The sequence below is a fragment of the Oncorhynchus keta genome, chromosome 28 (genome assembly GCF_023373465.1).
Source record: "Oncorhynchus keta strain PuntledgeMale-10-30-2019 chromosome 28, Oket_V2, whole genome shotgun sequence".
NCBI classification, from domain to species: domain Eukaryota; kingdom Metazoa; phylum Chordata; class Actinopteri; order Salmoniformes; family Salmonidae; genus Oncorhynchus; species Oncorhynchus keta.
Window position 1 is genome coordinate 26,076,510 of NC_068448.1, and position 20,921 is coordinate 26,097,430.

Here is a 20,921-nt window from a genome sequence, read left to right on the forward strand (position 1 = left end):
TCCCATACTGTTTTTATACTGTTTTATACTGTTTTTATTTATTTACTTTTCTGCTCTTTTGCACACCAATATCACCAATATCTCTACCTGTACATGCCCATCTGATCATTTATCACTCCAGTGTTAATCTGCAAAATTGTATTATTCGCCTACCTCCTCATGCCTTTTGCACACATTGTATATAGATTGCCCATTTTTTTGTGTTATTGACTTGCTAATTGTTTACTCCATGTGTAACTCTGTTGTCTGTTCACACTGCTATGCTTTATCTTGGCCAGGTCGCAGTTGCAAATGAGAACTTGTTCTCAACTAGCCTACCTGGTTAAATAAAGGTGAAATAAAAAAATAAATAAATAAAAAAAAAAATACCTGCAAGACAAACTTCCCGAGTGGCTCCACCTGCCCACCGACAGGCCCATAGAACTCGAGAGAGCTCACCGAGCACTGAGGCCTCAACCAGCAGCCAGACAACCACCGCGCCCAATCACCATACGTTTCCTGAGATTCACCGACAAGGAACGAGTCCTACAGGCGGTGAAAAACAATACCATCACAGTGGGAAACGCCAAACTCGCTTTACACCAGGACCTGTCTGCTGGAATACGCCGAAAGCTCCGAGAATTTGACGAAGTGAAGAAATACTCCATTGCCCGAGGCATCTTCAGGGGATTCAAATACCCAAACGAGCTCAGGATTCTTCACCAAGGAGCCTTGCGACACTTCAAAACTCCCGAAGAGGCAAAACGTTTTTGAAAGACAATCCTGGCCAATGAGAAACAGACCAATGACTAAATGCGATTAATGCCATTACTAAAGGAGGTAAGACGACATATAGCCGATATCCAGAGACCCACCCCCTAAATGTCATTATAGCCGTCCAATGTATATTTATTTTCCTTTAACTGAGAGGGATGGGCTGTATAGCCTAACCTAGGCCTACTAATGTTTCAGCCTACTTTTATTTCCCTGTTTTTTTGTTGTTGCTATTATTACCTGGGGTTCCCTATGTCCCTTGGGGGAGGTATATGTAGGCTGGGCTAATGATTTTATTTTTCTCCCCTCTTTTACTGTGGTCTGGACGAGGGCAACTGTGTTATTTACTCAATGCGGGGTGGAGAGGATGAGGCATTTCTTTGGTGGGGAGAGGGAGACGTTGTGCGTTGCTAACTGTTCCCGGTTTTTGTTTTATTCGGAACACAGAATTGAGACTGAGCGGGGGGGGGGGGGGTAATAGATCGAACGGGATGTGTCGAGTTGTTTGGGAAATCGGCTGGGGTGTTCATATATTATTATTTTATGTACACCATTTATTTTCCTTTTATGTGAACGCAGCTGTAATTACTATCCACTTTTACCCAGCGATGACTTGCACTAAAGTTCGATTACTGCTCGATGACGATGACTAGTACCTTAAATCTATTGACATGGAGCTGCCATGGTCTAGGGCATGCAATAAAACGAAAAAAGATACTATGTGCTCCAAAAAAGGAAAAAGCAGACATTACGCTATTACAAGAGACACACCTCTGTGATGCTGAACATGCCAAACTCTGCAGAGCTTGGGTGGGACAGGTGTATTTCTCATCTTTCAAATCAAACAGTAGAGGCACAGCCATACTTATCCATAAAAATGTTCCATTCATAATAGACAAAAACATATCTGATCCGGAGGGAGATTTATTTTGATAACTGGGTCACTATATGGTCAACCAATTACTATATTAAACATATACGCCCTAACACAGATACTCCTGCCTTCATGTCAAAAATTATAACCCTGTTCAATGAGCATTGTGTCTCCTTTGGTGTGGTGGCCGGAGATTTTAATTGTACCCTTAACCCAACCCTAGACAAATCATCTCAAGTCCCCACCACAAATCCTAGATCTGCAAAGATGTTGAACTCTCTTACTAAAGAGATGGGACTGATAGATATCTGGAGAGAGAATAATAGCTCATCTATGGACTATACATACTACTCTAATGTCCATAACACCTACTCCCGTATAGATTACATTTTTATCCCAAAGAGTTTCATAAATTCAGCCACTTGTACAATCAGACCCATAGCACTTTCAGATCACGCCTTTGTCCACCTCCGCTTTGACCTCTGCAGAAACATCCCGAGGTCAAAGAGCTGGAAATTCAACACCTCCATGCTATCAAATGAAGCGTTCCATACATTGGTAACTACATGGATAGACAACTACACACAAGACAATAAAGATTCTCCTGTTTCTCCGGCCACAATGTGGGACGCTGCTGAAGCCACACTAAGAGGTCATCTAATTGCATATGCTCCTTCTAAGAAAAAAGCAATGGAAGCACACAGGCTAGATCTTGAGAGGGAGCTGGCATGCTGTGAAAAAACACATAAACAATCACTAGACAGCACCTCCTGGAGTCATCTTAAAGCAGCCAAAGCCAAACTGAATTTGGACTACACTCGGGAGATAAAAAAAAGTTTTCTTTACTAAACAGAAATACCATGAGTATAGCAATAGGCCCAGTAGATTGCTTGCTTACTAATTAAAAAAGGAGCAGTCAGAGCGTACAATCATGGCTATCCGAACAGCAGAGGACGAGATCACATATGACCCAAAAAAGATCAATTTAACTTTTCATGATTTTTACTGCAAACTATATACCTCTGAGAGAAAACACACAGATGCAGAACTCCACTCTTTCCTAGAGGGAATCTCGCTACCTAAACTATCAGAGACCGACCAGGAAGATCTCAACTCCCCCTTCACTCCTGAGGAGATCCTGGAGGCAATTACCTCCATGCCACCTAATAAGTCCCCAGGCCCAGATGGATTCCCCAGAGAGTTCTACAAAGCTTTTTGGCCCCAGCTCAGCCCTATCTTCATGCCAATGCTGGAGGATTTTTGCAAAAACGAGTTCTCCCAGACTCAATGCACACAGCTCACATTACAATGTTGCTAAAAAAGGACAAGGACCCCCTATCCTGCTCGTCCTTCCGGCCCATAAGCCTGTTGGATTTCGACTATAAAATAATTACCAAATTGCTCGCCAAAAGACTAAACACTCTTCTTCCCAAAATAATAAAAGCGGACCAAACTGGATTTATTAGAGACAGATACTCTTCTGATAACATTCGCCGTCTTTTTGATATTATTGATCAAGTAAACGCACAAAAGACCCCTGTCCTTCTGGCTTCACTGGATGCTGAGAAGGCGTTTGACAGGATGGAGTGGAGCTTTCTGTTTTCAGTCTTAGAAAAGTTCAATATGGGCCCAAATTGTATTAAATGGATCAAATCACTATACTCTCATCCAAATGCCATGGTGACTACTAATGGACTGAACTCTGACAGATTTCCTCTGGAACGGGGCACAAGACAAGGGTGCTCGCTGTCCCCGCTGCTCTACTTGTTGGGGGCGGAGCCTCTGGCAGAGCTGATAAGGAGCAATCCAAGTATTATGGGTGTTTCTGCAGGTGGCCTGCAGCACAAGATTTCACTTTACGCGGATGATGTCTTGCTCTACATATCCAACCCTGAGAAATCCCTCCCTCTCATTTTAGACACAATTTCTCAGTATGGCAAGTTTTCAGGTTATAAGATCAATTTTAACAAATCCACTGTCTGCCCTCTCAATATTACACTCACCAGCTCTATGAAGACACTTTGTCCTTTCCAATGGCAAACACAGGGGTTTCAATACCTCGGGATCTTCATAACACCAGATCTGAATAGCCTTTTTAAGGAAAATTATCTTCCACTCTTGGATCGAATCAAGAACGATCTCCAAACCTGGATCTCCCTCCCAATTAGCTTAGTAGGAAGAATTAATGTAATCCGTATGAACGTCCTCCCTAGACTGAACTACTTATTTCAGATGCTCCCATGCTATCTCCCAGTTTCCTTCTTCAAAACAACTAACCAAAGCATCACCAAATTTATATGGGGCAATAAAAAACCTAGGATCAAGTTTTCCACTTTATCAAAACCTGAATCTAAAGGTGGTCTTGCCCTTCCCTCCCTTCAATTGTACTATTGGTCTGCCCAAATCCGCAACATGCTAACATGGATCACAAACAGACAAGAGTCAACGTGGATTCAGATAGAAGCCCAATCCTGTGGTTCATTGGCCTTAAGCTCAATTATATTCATTAATAAATTTAGTGAAGTGGGCAACATAGCCAAAACCTTTGCGATTTACAGCACCCTACTAGCGTGGAGGGACTGTAAGAAATACCTGGGCATTTCCTCCCAAATATGTTCTCACTCGCCTATAGTAGGCAACCTTGCCAAAAGCCCTGAGGGATGCCAACTTTAATCTTTGGCATACTCTAGGAATCAGGACCTTTTCAGACCTATTTCATCAGAAAACCACTACACTGAAATCCTTTCAAGATCTCTGCAGTGAATTCGATGTGCCAAGATCCCATTTAAAAAAAAAAAATCTTCAAATTAGACATGTAATTTCCTCATTTACCTCCAAGAGGAGGTTTAGAACTCAGTTGAATGAAGTTGAAACCCTTCTTGTCACAGCACAATCCATTAAAGGCAAAATATCTTACATCTATAGACTCCTTTCTGAGAAAGGAAGCTCCTCCTTTACTCCTTTGAAAATAATCTGGGAAAAGGACCTTGGTCTGACTATCAGTGATGAGTTATGGGCGGAGGTTTGCGACAGGGTATACTGCTCCTCTACCAGTGTAAAAATGAAAGAATCTAATTACAAATTTTTGTACAAATTTTATTATACTCCTTTGAGACTCCATAGAATGAAAACAGATATGTCTCCTAAATGTAAAAGATGTGCCTCTGAAAGTGGAACCTATATGCATGTATTTTGGAGCTGTAGGGAGATTGCCAGATTCTGGCAATCTGTACATACTGCTGCACAGAAAATACTAGAGGTACAGTTTGATATGACCCCGTGTATCTATCTTCTTAATGCCCAGCAGGACTTTGTTCTTGATCCTGACAGAGAAAATTTGCTTATGACTATTACATACTTTGCTAAGAAATGTATTATTCTATTGTGGGCCTCTAATACCCCTCCTACATTTAAAATGTGGATTGACCAGATTGTTGACTTTCTTCCTCTTGAAAAGCTCACTTATGACCTCCACAAGAGACAGCCCAAGTTTGATAGACTCTGGTCTCCACTATTCAACTATATTTCAAACTGGACAGAGTGAACGGGGTGACTAGGGAAATGCGCAGATACATGTTGTGTAAGGTACTGTAAAACCTAAAAACGAATTATTGGCCCGTCGTCTCAGCGAATGCTTGAAATAGCTGATAAGAACCTTGATAGTGCTGCTGCAAGTGTTTTTTTTGTGTTTTTATTTTAATTTAGTTTTTGAGTACGTGTGCGTATGTGTGTGTGTATGTATATGTGCGTATGTATGTATGTATGTATGTATGTATGTATGTATGTATGTATGTATGTATGTATGTATGTATGTATGTACCAAGGAAAATATATAGATTAAGAAAAATAAATGCTTTTATTTGACTTTATCATTAATTTTAATTTAATTTTAATTTTTTCAAATGTATTATTATTTTTTGACTTTTTATTTTTTTAAAGCCTGTCACATCTGTGAATGTGGAATGTGTTTTGTTGGTTGATTGAAAAACAAGAAAACTTAATAAAACTTTAAATTGAAAAAAATATATATACTTGTGTATTTATTTTAAAGAAAGGCATTGATATTTATGGTTAGGTTTGGTGCAACGACAGTGCTAAATCATCACCCGTTTGACGAAGTAGGCTGAGTCGATGAGAAATTTACAGGCACCACATCGATTATATGCAACGCAGGACACGCTAGATAAACTAATAATATCATCAACCATGTGTAGTTAACTAGTGATTATGTGAAGATTGATTGTTTTTTATAAGTTTAATGCTAACTAGCAACTTACCTTGGCTTCTTGCTGCCTTCGGATTACAGGTACTCAGCCTGCCACGCAGGCTCCTCGTGGAGTGCAATGTAAGTCAGGTGGTTAGGGCGTTGGACTAGTAACCGGAAGGTTGCAAAAACGAATCCACTAGCGGACAAGGTAAAAATCATTCTGCCCCTGAACAAGGCAGTTAACCCACCGTTCCTAGGCCATCATTGAAAATAAGAATGTGTTCTTAACTGACTTGCCTAGTTAAATAAAGGTGTAAAAAAAATACTGATTTCCAGAAATACTGATTTGCAATTGTTATGAAAACTTGAAATCGGCCCTAATTAATCGGTCATTCCGATTAATGGGTCGACCTCTAGTATTCACCCCCTTTGCTATGAAAACCCTAAATAAGATCTGGTGCAACCAATTACCTTCAGAAGTCACATAATTAGTGAAATAAAGTCCACCTGTGTGCAATCCAGGTGTCACATGATCTGTCACATGATCTCAGTATATATACACCTGTTCTGAAAGGCCTCAGAGTCTGCAGCACCACCAAGCAAGCAGCACCATGAAGACCAAGCAGGTCAGGGACAAAGATATGGGGAAGTACAGATCAGGGTTGGGTTATAAAACAATTTCCGTAACTTTGAACATCCCACGGAGCACCATTAAATCCATTATCAAAAAATGGAAAGAATATGGCACCACAACAAACCTACCAAGAGAGGGCCGCCCACCAAAACGCATGGACAAAGCAAGGAGAGCATTAATCAGAGAGGCAACAAAGAAACCAAAGATAACCCTGAAGGAGCTGCAAAGCTCCACAGCGGAGATGGGAGTATCTGTCCATAGGACCACTTTAAGCCGTACACTCCACAGAGTTGGGCTTTACGGAAGAGTGGCCAGAAAAAAAGCCATTGTGTAAAGAAAAAAATAAGCAACCACGTTTGGTGTTCGCCAAAAGGCATGTGGGAGACTCCCCAAACATATTGAAGAAGGTACTCTGGTCAGATGAGACTAAAATTGAGCTTTTTGGCCACCAAGGAAAATGCTATGTCTGACGCAAACCCAACACCTCTCATCACCCCGAGAACACCATCCCCACAGGGAAGCATGGTGGTGGCAGCATCATGCTGTGTGGATGTTTTTCATCGGCGGGGACTGGGAAACTGGTCAGAATTGCAGGAATGATCGATGGTGCTAAATACAGGGAAATCCTTGAGGGAAACCTGTTTCAGTCTTCCAGAGATTTGAGACTGGGACGGAGATGCACCTTCCAGCAGGACAATGACCCTAAGCATACAGCTAAAACAACACTTGAGTGGTTTAAGGGGAACATTTAAATGTCTTGGAATGGCCTAGTCAAAGCCCAGACCTCAATCCAATTGAAAATCTGTGGTATGACTTAAAGATTGCTGTTCACCAGCGGAACCATCCAACTTGAAGGACCTGGAGCAGTTTTGCCTTGAAGAATGGGCAAAAATCCCAATAGCTAGATGTGCCAAGCTTATAGAGACATTCCCCAAGAGACTTGCAGCTTTAATTGCTGCAAAAGGTGGCTATACAAAGTATACACTCAAGTGTTCTGTTTTTTTTGTCTTATTTCTTGTTTGTTTCATAATAAAACATATGTTGCATCTTCAAAGTGGTAGGCGTGTTGTGAAAATCAAAAAATACAACCCTCCAAAAAATCAATTTTATGTAATTCCAGGTTGTAATGCAACAAAATAGTAGTGCATTGTGTTTGTAGTGCATTGTGTTTGTAGTGCATTGTGTTTGTAGTGCATTGTGTTTGCTCTTGGTCTGTAGTGTACTGTGTTTGTCTGTAGGGCATTGTGTTTGGTCTGCAGTGCATTGTGTTTGGTCTGTAGTGTTCTGTGTTTTGTCTGCAGTGCATTGTGCTTGGTCTGTAGTATATCGTGCTTGGTCTGTAGTATATCGTGTTTGGTCTGTAGTGTACCGTGTTTGGTCTGCAGTGCATTGTGTTTGGTCTGTAGTGCATTGTGTTTGGTCTGCAGTGTACTGTGTTTGGTCTGTACTGTACCGTGTTTGGTCTGCAGTGCATTGTGTTTGGTCTGCTATTTACTGTGTTTGGTCTGCTGTGTACTGTGTTGGTCTGTAGTGTACCGTGTTTGGTCTGTAGTGCATTGTCTTTGGTCTGTAGTCTGCCGTGTTTGGTCTGAGGTGTACCGTGTTTGGTCTGAGGTGTACCGTGTTTGGTATGAGGTGTACCGTGTTTGGTATGAGGTGTACCGTGTTTGGTCTGAGGTGTACCATGTTTGGTCTGAGGTGTACCGTGTTTGGTCTGAGGTGTACCGTGTTTGGTCTGTGGTGTACTGTGTTTGGTCTGAGGTGTACCGTGTTTGGTCTGTAGTGTACTGTGTTTGGTCTGAGGTGTACCGTGTTTGGTATGAGGTGTACCGTGTTTGGTCTGAAGTGTACCGTCTTTGGTCTGTGGTGTACCGTTTTTGGTCTGTAGTGTACTGTGTTTGGTCTGAGGTGCATTGTGTTTGGTCTGTGGTGTACCGTGTTTGGTCTGTAGTGTACTGTGTTTGGTCTGAGGTGTACCGTGTTTGGTATGAGGTGTACCGTGTTTGGTCTGAGGTGTACCGTGTTTGGTCTGAAGTGTACCGTGTTTGGTCTGAGGTACATTGTGTTTGGTCTGTGGTGCATTGTGTTTGGTCTGTGGTGCACCATGTTTGGTCTGTGGTGCATTGTGTTTGGTCTGTGGTGCACCATGTTTGGTCTGTGGTGCACCGTGTTTGGTTTGTGGTGCATTGTGTTGGGTCTGCAGTGTACTGTGTTTGGTCTGCAGTGCATTGTGTTTGGTCTGAGGTGCATGGCGTTTGGTCTGCAGTGTACTTTGTTTGGTCTATAGTTTACTGTATTTGGTCTATAGTGTACTGTGTTTGGTCTATAGTGTACTGTGTTTGGTCTATAGTGTGCGGTCTTTGGTCTGCAGTGCATTGTGTTTGGTCTATAGTGTACTGTGTTGGTCTGTAGTGTACCGTGTTGGTCTGTAGTGTACCTTGTTTGGTCTGTAGTGCATTGTCTTTGGTCTATAGTGTGCTGTGTTTAGTCTGTAGTCTGCTGTGTTTGGTCTGAGGTGTACCGTGTTTGGTCTGAGGTGTACTCTGTTTGGTCTATACTGTACCGTGTTTGGTCTGTAGTGTACCGTGTTTGGTCTGAGGTGTACCGTGTTTGGTATGAGGTGTACCGTGTTTGGTATGAGGTGTACCGTGTTTGGTCTGAGGTGTACCGTGTTTGGTCTGAGGTGTACCGTGTTTGGTCTGTAGTGTACCGTGTTTGGTCTGAGGTGCATTGTGTTTGGTCTGTGGTGCACCGTGTTTTGTCTGTGGTGCACTGTGTTTGGTCTGTGGTGCACCGTCTTTGGTCTGTGGTGTACCGTGTTTGGTCTGTAGTGCATTGTGTTTGGTCTGCAGTGCATTGTGTTTGGTCTGCAGTGAACTGTGTTTGGTCTGCAGTGCATTGTGTTTGGTCTGAGGTGCATTGTGTTTGGTCTGCAGTGCATTGTGTTTGGTCTGCAGTGAACTGTGTTTGGTCTGCAGTGCATTGTGTTTGGTCTGAGGTGCATTGTGTTTGATCTGCAGTGTACTGTGTTTGGTCTATAGTGTGCTGTCTTTGGTCTGCAGTGCATTGTATTTGGTCTGTAGTGTACTGTGTTTGGTCTATGGTGTACTGTGTTTGGTCTATAGTGTACTGTATTTGGTCTGCAGTGCATTGTGTTTGGTCTGCAGTGTACTGTGTTTGGTCTATAGTGTGCTGTCTTTGGTCTGAAGTGCATTGTGTTTGGTCTGTAGTGTACTGTGTTTGGTCTATAGTGTACTGTGTTTGGTCTGCAGTGCATTGTGTTTGGTCTGCAGTGTACTGTGTTTGGTCTATAGTGTGCTGTCTTTGGTCTGAAGTGCATTGTGTTTGGTCTGTAGTGTACTGTGTTTGGTCTATAGTGTACTGTGTTTGGTCTGCAGTGCATTGTGTTTGGTCTGCAGTGCATTGTGTTTGGTCTGAGGTGTATTGTGTTTGGTGTGCAGTGTAATGTGTTTGGTCTATATTGTACTGTGTTGGTCTGTAGTGTACCGTGTTGGTCTGTAGTGTACCCTGTTTGGTCTGTAGTGCATTGTGTTTGGTCTATAGTGTGCTGTGTTTGGTCTGTAGTCTGCCGTGTTTGGTCTGAGGTGTACCGTGTTGGTCTGTAGTGTACCGTGTTTGGTCTGTAGTGCATTGTGTTTGGTCTATAGTGTGCTGTGTTTGGTCTGTAGTCTGCCGTGTTTGGTCTGAGGTGTACCGTGTTTGGTCTGTAGTCTGCCGTGTTTGGTCTGAGGTGTACCGTGTTTGGTCTGTAGTCTGCCGTGTTTGGTCTGTAGTCTGCCGTGTTTGGTCTGTAGTCTGCCGTGTTTGGTATGAGGTGTACCGTGTTTGGTCTGAGGTGTACCGTGTTTGGTCTGTGGTGTACCGTGTTTGGTCTGGGGTGTGCCGTGTTTGGTCTGTGGTGTACCGTGTTTGGTCTGTAGTCTGCCGTGTTTGGTCTGAGGTGTACCGTGTTTGGTCTGAGGTGTACCGTGTTTGGTCTGAGGTGTACCGTGTTTGGTCTGTGGTGTGCCGTGTTTGGTCTGGGGTGTGCCGTGTTTGGTCTGGGGTGTGCCGTGTTTGGTCTGGGGTGTACCGTGTTTGGTCTGGGGTGTACCGTGTTTGGTCTGTGGTGTACCGTGTTTGGTCTGGGGTGTACCGTGTTTGGTCTGTGGTGTACCGTGTTTGGTCTGGGGTGTGCCGTGTTTGGTCTGGGGTGTACCGTGTTTGGTCTGGGGTGTGCCGTGTTTGGTCTGGGGTGTGCCGTGTTTGGTCTGTGGTGTACCGTGTTTGGTCTGTGGTGTACCGTGTTTGGTCTGTGGTGTACCGTGTTTGGTCTGAGGTGTACTGTGTTTGGTCTGAGGTGCATTGTGTTTGGTCTGAGGTGTACCGTGTTTGGTCTGAGGTCCACTGTGTTTGGTCTGAGGTGCATTGTGTTTGGTCTGTGGTGTACCGTGTTTGGTCTGAGGTCCACTGTGTTTGGTCTGAGGTGCATTGTGTTTGGTCTGTGGTGTACCGTGTTTGGTCTGAGGTCCACTGTGTTTGGTCTGAGGTGCATTGTGTTTGGTCTGAGGTGTACCGTGTTTGGTCTGAGGTGTACCGTGTTTGGTCTGGGGTGTGCCGTGTTTGGTCTGGGGTGTGCCGTGTTTGGTCTGTGGTGTACTGTGTTTGGTCTGAGGTGTACCGTGTTTGGTCTGTGGTGTACCGTGTTTGGTCTGGGGTGTGCCGTGTTTGGTCTGGGGTGTGCCGTGTTTGGTCTGGGGTGTGCTGTGTTTGGTCTGTGGTCCACTGTGTTTGGTCTGTGGTGTACTGTGTTTGGTCTGTGGTCCACTGTGTTTGGTCTGGGGTGTGCTGTGTTTGGTCTGTGGTGTACTGTGTTTAGTCTGGGGTGTGCCGTGTTTGGTCTGGGGTGTGCTGTGTTTGGTCTGTGGTCCACTGTGTTTGGTCTGTGGTGTACTGTGTTTGGTCTGTGGTCCACTGTGTTTGGTCTGGGGTGTGCTGTGTTTGGTCTGTGGTCCACTGTGTTTGGTCTGGGGTGTGCTGTGTTTGGTCTGGGGTGTGCTGTGTTTGGTCTGGGGTGTGCTGTGTTTGGTCTGGGGTGTACTGTGTTTGGTCTGAGGTGTACTGTGTTTGGTCTGTGGTCCACTGTGTTTGGTCTGGGGTGTGCCGTGTTTGGTCTGTGGTGCATTGTGTTTGGTCTGGGGTGTGCCGTGTTTGGTCTGTGGTCCACTGTGTTTGGTCTGTGGTGTACTGTGTTTGGTCTGTGGTCCACTGTGTTTGGTCTGGGGTGTACTGTGTTTGGTCTGTGGTGTACTGTGTTTGGTCTGTGGTCCACTGTGTTTGGTCTGGGGTGTGCCGTGTTTGGTCTGGGGTTCACTGTGTTTGGTCTGTGGTGTACTGTGTTTGGTCTGTGGTGTACTGTGTTTGGTCTGTGGTCCACTGTGTTTGGTCTGGGGTGTGCTGTGTTTGGTCTGTGGTCCACTGTGTTTGGTCTGGGGTGTGCTGTGTTTGGTCTGGGGTGTGCCGTGTTTGGTCTGTAGTGTACCGTGTTTGGTCTGAGGTGTACTGTGTTTGGTCTGAGGTGCATTGTGTTTGGTCTGAGGTGTACTGTGTTTGGTCTGAGGTATACTGTGTTTGGTCTGAGGTGCATTGTGTTTGGTCTGTGGTCCACTGTGTTTGGTCTGTGGTGCATCGTGTTTGGTCTGCGGTGTACTGTGTTTGGTCTGCGGTGTACTGTGTTTGGTCTGCAGTGCATTGTGTTTGGTCTGTAGTGTACTGTGTTTGGTCTGGAGTGCATGGTGTTTGGTCTGTAGTGTACTGTGTTTGGTCTGTAGTGCATTGTGTTTGGTCTGGAGTGCATTGTGTTTGGTCTGTAGTGTACTGTGTTTGGTCTGTAGTGCATTGTGTTTGGTCTGGAGTGCATTGTGTTTGATCTGTAGTGTACTGTGTTTGGTCTGGAGTGCATTGTGTTTGGTCTGTAGTGTACTGTGTTTGGTCTGGAGTGCATTATGTTTGGTCTGGAGTGCATTGTGTTTGGTCTGCAGTGCATTGTGTTTGGTCTGGAGTGCATTGTGTTTGGTCTGTAGTGTACTGTGTTTGGGCATTGTGTTTGGTCTGTAGTGTACTGTGTTTGGTCTGGAGTGCATTGTGTTTGGTCTGTAGTGTACTGTGTTTGTTCTGGAGTGCATTGTGTTTGGTCTGGAGTACATTGTGTTTGGTCTGTAGTGTACTGTGTTTGGTCTGTAGTGTACTGTTTTTGGTCTATAGTGTACTGTGTTTGGTCTGGAGTGCATTGTGTTTGGCCTGCAGTGGTAGTGGACGTGAGGACATGAGTCCAGTCTGGTTCAGAATATATTTGATCCTTTAAATCCCTCAACTCAGGAGGATTTTACAATATCAACATACTGTACATACTTACTGTACATACTCACTCTAAGGATTCTAACTCCCAGCCTTTATCACTGTGAATGACTGTGTGTCTGTGTCAGCACCTGTTACCCCATGAAGCTGTTGGTGTGTGTGAGTGTGTGTCACACGTGTGCAGGATTGAGAGGCCTAGCTGTCTGGCTGCTTCGGTGGCCAACTGAACTGAATGTCGATGTATCCTTGATGGGGCAGAATCTCTTGTCTGCGCTAATCCCTGAAAAACACAAGTGTGTGTGTGTGTCTGTGTGAATGATGTGGAGGCCTGGCCTCTTGCGAGGAGCGGGTAGGTGTTTGTGTGTGTGTGGAGGCAGCTGTCTGTGAGGTCACTGTGTCAGGCATAGAATGCAGTACAGTGTAAAAAGCGCAAAGTGTTCTTACTCAGGGCCTTGCATGAAAAGCCAGCAGAGCCACACTGGAAACAGCAGCACTCCAGCAGCAGCCATCAGTGCAAAGTCACACAGCCAGCCTCACAGCCAGTCTCACAGCCATTCTCATAGCCCGCCTCATAGCCAGCCTCACAGCCAGCCTCACAGCCAGCCTCATAGCCAGCCTCATAGCCAGCCTCACAGCCAGCCTCATAGCCAGCCTCACAGCCAGCCTCACAGCCAGCCTCACAGCCATTCTCATAGCCCGCCTCATAGCCAGCCTCACAGCCAGCCTCACAGCCAGCCTCATAGCCAGCCTCACAGCCAGCCTCACAGCCAGCCTCATAGCCAGCCTCACAGCCAGCCTCACAGCCAGACTCACAGCCAGCCTCACAGCCCGCCTCATAGCCAGCCTCACAGCCAGCCTCACAGCCAGCTTCACAGCTCCCCTCACGGGCAGCCTCACAGCCAGCCTCACAGCTCCCCTCACGGGCAGCCTCACAGCCAGCCACACAGCCCGCCTCACAGCCCGCCTCACAGCCCGCCTCACAGCCAGCCTCACAGCCCGCCTCACAGCCCGCCTCTCAGCCAGTCTCACAGCCAGTCTCACAGCTCGCCTCACAGCCCGCCTCTCAGCCAGTCTCACAGCCAGTCTCACAGGCAGCCTCACAGCCCGCCTCTCAGCCAGTCTCACAGCCATTCTCACAGCCAGCCTCACAGCCCGCCTCTCAGCCAGTCTCACAGCCAGTCTCACAGCCCGCCTCACAGGCAGCCTCACAGCCAGCCACACAGCCAGCCACACAGCCAGCCTCACAGCCAGCCTCACAGCCAGCCACACAGGCAGCCTCACAGCCAGCCACACAGACAGCCTCACAGCCAGCCTCACAGCCAGCCACACAGCCCGCCTCACAGCCCGCCTCTCAGCCAGTCTCACACACAGCCAGTCTCACAGCCAGTCTCACAGCCAGTCTCACAGGCAGCCTCACAGCCCGCCTCTCAGCCAGTCTCACAGCCAGTCTCACAGCTCGCCTCACAGGCAGCCTCACAGCCAGCCACACAGACAGCCTCACAGCCAGCCTCACAGCCAGCCACACAGGCAGCCTCACAGCCTTACTATTACAGCTGTATGGCCTAATAGCCTCCAGCCTGCCCCAGAGCCCAGCCTGCCCCAGAGCCCAGCCTGCCCAGAGCCCAGCCTAACAAATTCTCCCATTAAATCTCCTTCCAATAATCACAAAAAACTGAACATGAACCCTATAAAATAACGACACACTGTCTGCTTCCTAACCCTGTTTTTCAACACTCATTTCAAACTGTTGGGAAAGGGACCATTTCTTACACTCCAGTATCCATGCACGTTGTAAATATGCTATTGGAACTGACCCTGTACATAGCTTACTTACTTTCTTGTGTTCTTCTTGTTTTATATTTTGTGTGCTTTTGCTCTACCTTGGTATTTTTAGTGCTACATTGATTTTGATATTCTGCATTGATGGGTTTGGAGCTGACAAGAAAGGCATTTCACTGTACTTGTGCACATGGCATTAAAACTTGAAACTGAAAATGTTTTAATCTCTCAAATTGCATATTTAACAGTTGTATTGTTTTGCTGTCTTTTTAAGCTCTTTATTTCCCAGTGAAGACACTATTTATTTCCCTCCCTCCTTGTCCCTCCCTGACGGAGGCACTCGTTGCTTTGGGACATTTATGCCAGATTGACTTGTGTTGCTGCTCATACAGTGATTTTGCCTTCTCATCAGAAACACACTTCTGTTATGATGGGGTTTGCTGGGCTAGATTGAGAGGCTTGGCCCTGTGAACATACATACTAGTATGGCAGCTGGTAAGCTAGGCAATACATTCTGACTCATCTCAGTCTGTCATTTCCTCAACCCTCCCTCCCTCCCTCCCTCCCTCCCTCCCTCCCTCCCTCCCTCCCTCCCTCCCTCCCCCTCCCTCCCTCCCTCCAGAGACCTGTGAAATGCCAGTAGAGGAGTGTGAGGTGAATATGATTTGAACTATTAGTTCCTTGTCTGTAGGCCTTGGAGATGAATTGTAATAGAAGTTCTATGTTGTTGAAGTTTCTGAAGTAATCGGTTCTGATCTGCCGTAGGACGACACACAATTGGCCCAGCGTCGTCCGGGTTAGGGAGGGTTTGGCCGGTAGGGATGTCTCATCGCGCACGAGTGACTCCTGTGGTGGGCCGGGCGCAGTGCGCGCTAACCAGGTTGCCAGGTGCACAGTGTTTCCTCCGACAAATTGGTGCGGCTGGCTTCCGGTTTGGATGCAAGCTGTGTTAAGAAGCAGTGCGGCTTGGTTGGGTTGTGTATCGGAGGACGCATGGCTCTCCTTCGTCTCTCCCGAGTCCGTACAGGAGTTGTAGCGATGAGACAAGATAGTAGCTACTAACAATTAGATACCACGAAAAGGGGGTCAAATGTATTAAAACACAAATAAAAATGTGTAATCTGTATGCTTGGGAGTGCATAAACGGTATGTGTATGCATACATAAGTGTTTGTTTGCGTGTCTGCCATTGATAGACAGTAAAGGATGGAGTCTTTCCTCTCCTATGTGAGGTGTTGCCTGTGGCTTGCCTCCCTCACCCAGACTCTGATATGACCTCCATGTTAAAGATGCAGTGTGTATACGTTTGCTTAAGTATGAGGCCCCAGTTTTGTGGCCGGTGCTGTAATTGATATGCCACAAGCAATAAATCAGTGTTGGCGCTGTGGCTCAGGGCCCGCTATCTGAGGAGGCAGGTTGAGCCCAGCCCAGCTGTCCGTCCGTCTACAACACAACCTGCCTCAGACTCCCTCTGCTCTGCTCCACTCTCTGCAGCCCTTGGATTTCCTCCGCCAGGCACAGCCCTGTGAGTTCAGGTGCATTACTGACTGACTGGCTAATAGCAGCCATCACCGACATCCTCCATCTCTCGGGGAAGGAAAAGGCATTGTTTTGCCATGAAGACTAACGACCACTCCATCACTAGCCTGATTTCTCCTTATCCATCTCACTTCCACTCAACTTCACTCTCTGCTCTAATCCTTTCTTCCATCTCTTGTCACTCTTTTCTCTTGAAACATCTTCAGTGTCTAATTCAGTCTCCTCCAGACATTCAACAGCTAATTCAGTCAAAGCACCGTCATATGTTGGTTCAGGAACCATGTATATTTTTGCGTTAAAGTGATAGAATGTTGTGATAGTTATGCACCTTGTAGATGGACCTGTGATCTATACTATCCTTTTGATATCTCCAGAGAAACATCTAAAAAAAGTGGGTGTCTAATCACTGATCTGTGATTATAAAATGTAGGCATTCATGCTTTTGTGTGTGAGAGAGCGACTATGTAATCTGAAGCGTTTTACATCAGTAAGTGGGGCAGTGCGTGGTGAATGACTGAGTTGAGACGATGGTAGGTTTTGTGCCTCAGACACCAACTGCAGCCATGACACAAACTGTCCTATCGCAGTACACAGTAGTGGATGTACTTCGAGCTGCATCTTGCAACGCTGTGCCTGGCCCTCTGCGGTGCTGCAGGTGACGGTGAGGATCCCGGCAATGTGTGTAAAATATATATGAGGACGCACCATGGTCTGTCAGCCTCATGCTTTATGTTGAGTTAGTCAGACTCTGTCTGGCAGGCTGACATGCTCATCAAATGTTGTATAGGATTCCCCCTAAGGCCCTGTTGTAATTGATGAATGGTTATGTATTCTGACTTATTTTTGACCTCACCGCTCTGTGTGGCAGGCAGAGCTTTTAAAACCATGTTCAGTCGATCGGGAGAGAGCGTTCCCTGATCCTGTCTCCTAATGTGTGTTCTTCCTTCCCTTTGCAGGGCTGGCGGCCGAGGCGCTGGGGTTGATGTTATAGACGACAGAGCAGAGACACAGAGCCCAGAGGACGCCAGGCCAGCGCTAATCCACCGTCCCTCCCTTCCTTTAGCCTGGTGTAGGACAGCCACAGCTTCAGTAGAGGAAAAGGAACGCAGACACACGCCCAGAAACCTCTCCTCACCTAGCAGAGCCCAACATGACTTCCCACCCCACCCCACCACTGGGAGGCCCTCTTCTTCCCTTCCTCCTCCTGCTGTCGGGGGTGTTCGCCACCACCCCCAGCGACCTCAGGTCCTTCTCCCCTCCAGAGGGGGGGCTCACACACCTGGTGGTCCACAACAAGACAGGTGAGGTGTATCTGGGAGCCGTCAACTGGATCTTCAAGCTGTCTAGCAACCTGACCAAGCTGCGCAGCCACGTTACAGGCCCTGTGGTGGACAACGAGAAGTGTTATCCCCCTCCTGGGGTCCAGTCCTGCCCCCACGAGCTGACCCAGATCAGCAACGTCAACAAGCTACTGCTGCTGGACTACGGTCAGAACCGCCTGATCGCCTGCGGCAGCACCTCCCAGGGAATCTGCCAGTTCCTCAGGCTGGATGATCTGTTCAAGCTGGGCGAGCCCCACCACCGTAAGGAGCACTACCTGTCCAGCGTGGCCGAGGCTGGCACCATGTCTGGGGTGGTCATCGGTGGAGACGCGGCCGGGAGTGGAGGAGAGGCCGGCAAGCTGTTTGTGGGCACGCCCATTGACGGCAAGTCAGAGTACTTCCCCACGCTCTCCAGCCGCAAGCTGATGGCCAACGAGGAGAATGCCGACATGTTCAGCTTCGTCTACCAGGACGAGTTTGTCTCCTCGCAGCTCAAGATCCCCTCGGACACGCTCTCCAAGTTCCCCGCCTTCGACATCTACTACATCTACGGCTTCAGCAGCGAGCAGTTTGTCTACTATCTGACCCTGCAGCTGGATACCCAGCTCACCTCGCCCGACGCCAGCGGGGAGCAGTTCTTCACCTCTAAGATCGTCCGTCTCTGCGTGGACGACCCCAAGTTCTACTCCTACGTGGAGTTCCCCATCGGCTGCACCAAGGACGGGGTGGAGTATCGTCTGGTGCAGGACGCCTTCCTCAGCCGACCCGGGACCAAGCTGGCACGCTCACTGGGTATCTCAGAGCAGGACGAGGTGCTGTTCACGGTGTTTGCCCAGGGCCAGAAGAACCGGGCCAAGCCCCCCAAGGAGTCAGCCCTGTGCCTGTTCACCCTGCGCCGCATCAAGGAGAAGATCAAGGAGCGCATCCAGTCCTGCTATAGAGGAGAGGGGAAACTGTCACTGCCCTGGCTGCTCAACAAGGAACTAGCCTGCATCAACTCAGTACGTTTTCCTTTCAGTGTGTGAATGAATGATAGTTCTGATGATGTTGATTTTGGTAAAGCACCTCTTTCTGAGTGAAGTTTCAGTTTTTAGTTTCATGAATCCAGAATGTGTGTGCGAGAGGGGAGAGAGGATCTCTCTGGTCTGTCCCTGGAGACTGGAGCATACAGTATGTGCTGCAGGGAGGGAGATAGAGGGTAGAGAGCTGCTGTCTGTGGGGGTCGGCCCACCCCAGCTAGATCTCAATTAGAAACACTCACACTGACTCACACATCCACAACATTCTGTTGTTAGAACTCTGTTGTGACTCAATCAACTGAGTCACAGTGAAGCAGCTAACCTCATAGGCCTTTTCAGATCGCAGATGTGGAGATCTCGTTCTTTTCTTCCTCTCCCTCTGACACTCCCTCTATCTGCCCTCTCCCTCCTCTCCCAGCATCCCTCTCTATTCTCTCTCTCTCCTCCTGTCTCTTTATGGATGTGGCTACAACCCTCTTCCCGGGCCACTCGGGCTGCTGTGTGTGGGATTTGTGGACCGTCACTTTGTTTGCTGAGAGTCTCCCTTCTCCTCCGGCTCTAATTGATTTATATAGTCCTGAGGCTGTTGTCTGTCGCCTGGTGTGTCACCCCTGTCCTCACGGGACTCCTTGCCTGGAGGCTGCAGACTGGGGTCGGAGCCGAGGCTGGGGTTAGTGCCAGGGATAGGGTGGAGGGGAGGCCTGCACAGGGAGGAAGATTGTGAGCGTGCATTTCTGATGGTCTGATAATCACCTAGGCTGGCAGGCAGGCTTCTCCTGCCCTCACAGGCTCACAGGCCAGGGGAAACACACAGGGCTCCCTTGGCTTGGCTGGGCTTTGTAGTGGTCAGTCTGCCATTTCTCATGTTATACAATCCCGATAGTCTCCCTAATAGGTTTTCCTCTGCTAGGCACAGGCTAGCAAGGCACAAGGACAGTCATATACCTCCAGTCACTGGAATGACGTGATATGGAGAGAGGAAGAGATGGCTATTGCATTATAGATGTAAGGGTAAGTGATTGTTGTGAGATATGTTCTCCTTTAAAGCAACGTTTAACAGTGCCTTGAAGCAGCTCTCATCTCACTGGGCCCAGCTCTCTGTCGTGGACGTGGGTGGGGTACTCGCTCTCTCGCTGTCTCTCTCTCGCTCTATCTGTCCTCTTGCACTCTCTCTCTCTCTCTTTCTTTCTCCCCTCTCTTTCTCTATCCCCCCCACCCACTCTCTTCATCAGATCCAGGCTGAGAAAGAGGATTAGCCTACCACAGCCATGGAGAGGAGAAGAGAGCAGAGTAGTGGGGGCGTCTTCTGTCTGTGCTGGATGCTTGGCAGACAGTGAGCAGCCAGCTCTCTAGCTTGTATTAATGGTAATAACCGTGGCTATTCTAATGGCAGGCTGGGGGCAACCTGCTGAGGTAATGACGGCAGCATGTCTGACTGGTGCAGATGAAAAGATTACGCTCCTTCCTTCTGCTCTCTCCGACGAAAGTCCTCCATCAACACTCATTGCCACCGTCCAGCTCATGCATTATTCACCTGGACTGTGTCTGAAATGGCACCCTATTCCCTATGTAGTGCATAAGTAGTGGTCAAATGTAGTGCCGGTAGGGCATGTTGGACATGCCAAACATTTCGGTCTCAGCCATGTCAAATCAAATCAAATGTATTTATATAGCCCTTCGTACATCAGCTGATATCTCAAAGTGCTGTGCAGAACCCCAGCCTAAAACCCCAAACAGCAAGCAATGCAGGTGTAGAAGCACGGTGGCTAGGAAAAACTCCCTAGAAAGGCCAAAACCTAGGAAGAAACCTAGAGAGGAATCAGGCTATGTGGGGTGGCCAGTCCTCTTCTGGCTGTTGCGGGTGGAGATTATAATAGAACATGGCCAAGATGTTCAAATGTTCATAAATGACCAGCATGGTCCAATAATAATAAGGCAGAACAGTTGAAACTGGAGCAGCAGCACTGCCAGGTGGACTGGGGACAGCAAGGTGTCATCATGTCAGGTAGTCCTGAGGCATGGTCCTAGGGCTCAGGTCCTCCGAGAGAGAGAAAGAAAGAGAGAATTAGAGAGAGCACACTTAAATTCACACAGGACACCGAATAGGACAGGAGAAGTACTCCAGATATAACAAACTGACCCTAGCCCCCCGACATAAACTACTGCAGCATAAATACTGGAGGCTGAGACAGGAAGGGTCAGGAGACACTGTGGCCCCATCCGAGGACACCCAAACAGGAAGGATATAACCCCACCCATGTCCTCACCTTCTGTTATTTAATTGTGCTTGATAACAATCCCCCCAAATCAGAAACCCCTCTGCCACACTGCACCATACAAACAATTAATGTCACCTTCTGTCCCGAAACTACAATGACTTAAAGCACCGACACCGGGCTGAAATAGTTATTTGGAACAGATGCAACAGAAATAGAGAC

General features: G+C 47.4%; 1 protein-coding gene across 2 annotated transcripts in view; it reads left to right on the forward strand.

The window, feature by feature from the left end:
* LOC118360565 (plexin-A1-like) overlaps positions 1 to 20,921 on the forward strand; it is a 320,507-nt gene that overhangs the window by 28,461 nt on the left and 271,125 nt on the right. For both annotated transcript variants that reach the window (XM_052485217.1, XM_052485218.1), the window contains exon 2: positions 17,099 to 18,465. In XM_052485217.1, the coding sequence (XP_052341177.1) occupies positions 17,293 to 18,465 (1,173 nt within the window). In that variant the 5' untranslated portion in view covers positions 17,099 to 17,292. The remainder of the gene's footprint in view (positions 1 to 17,098; positions 18,466 to 20,921) is intronic.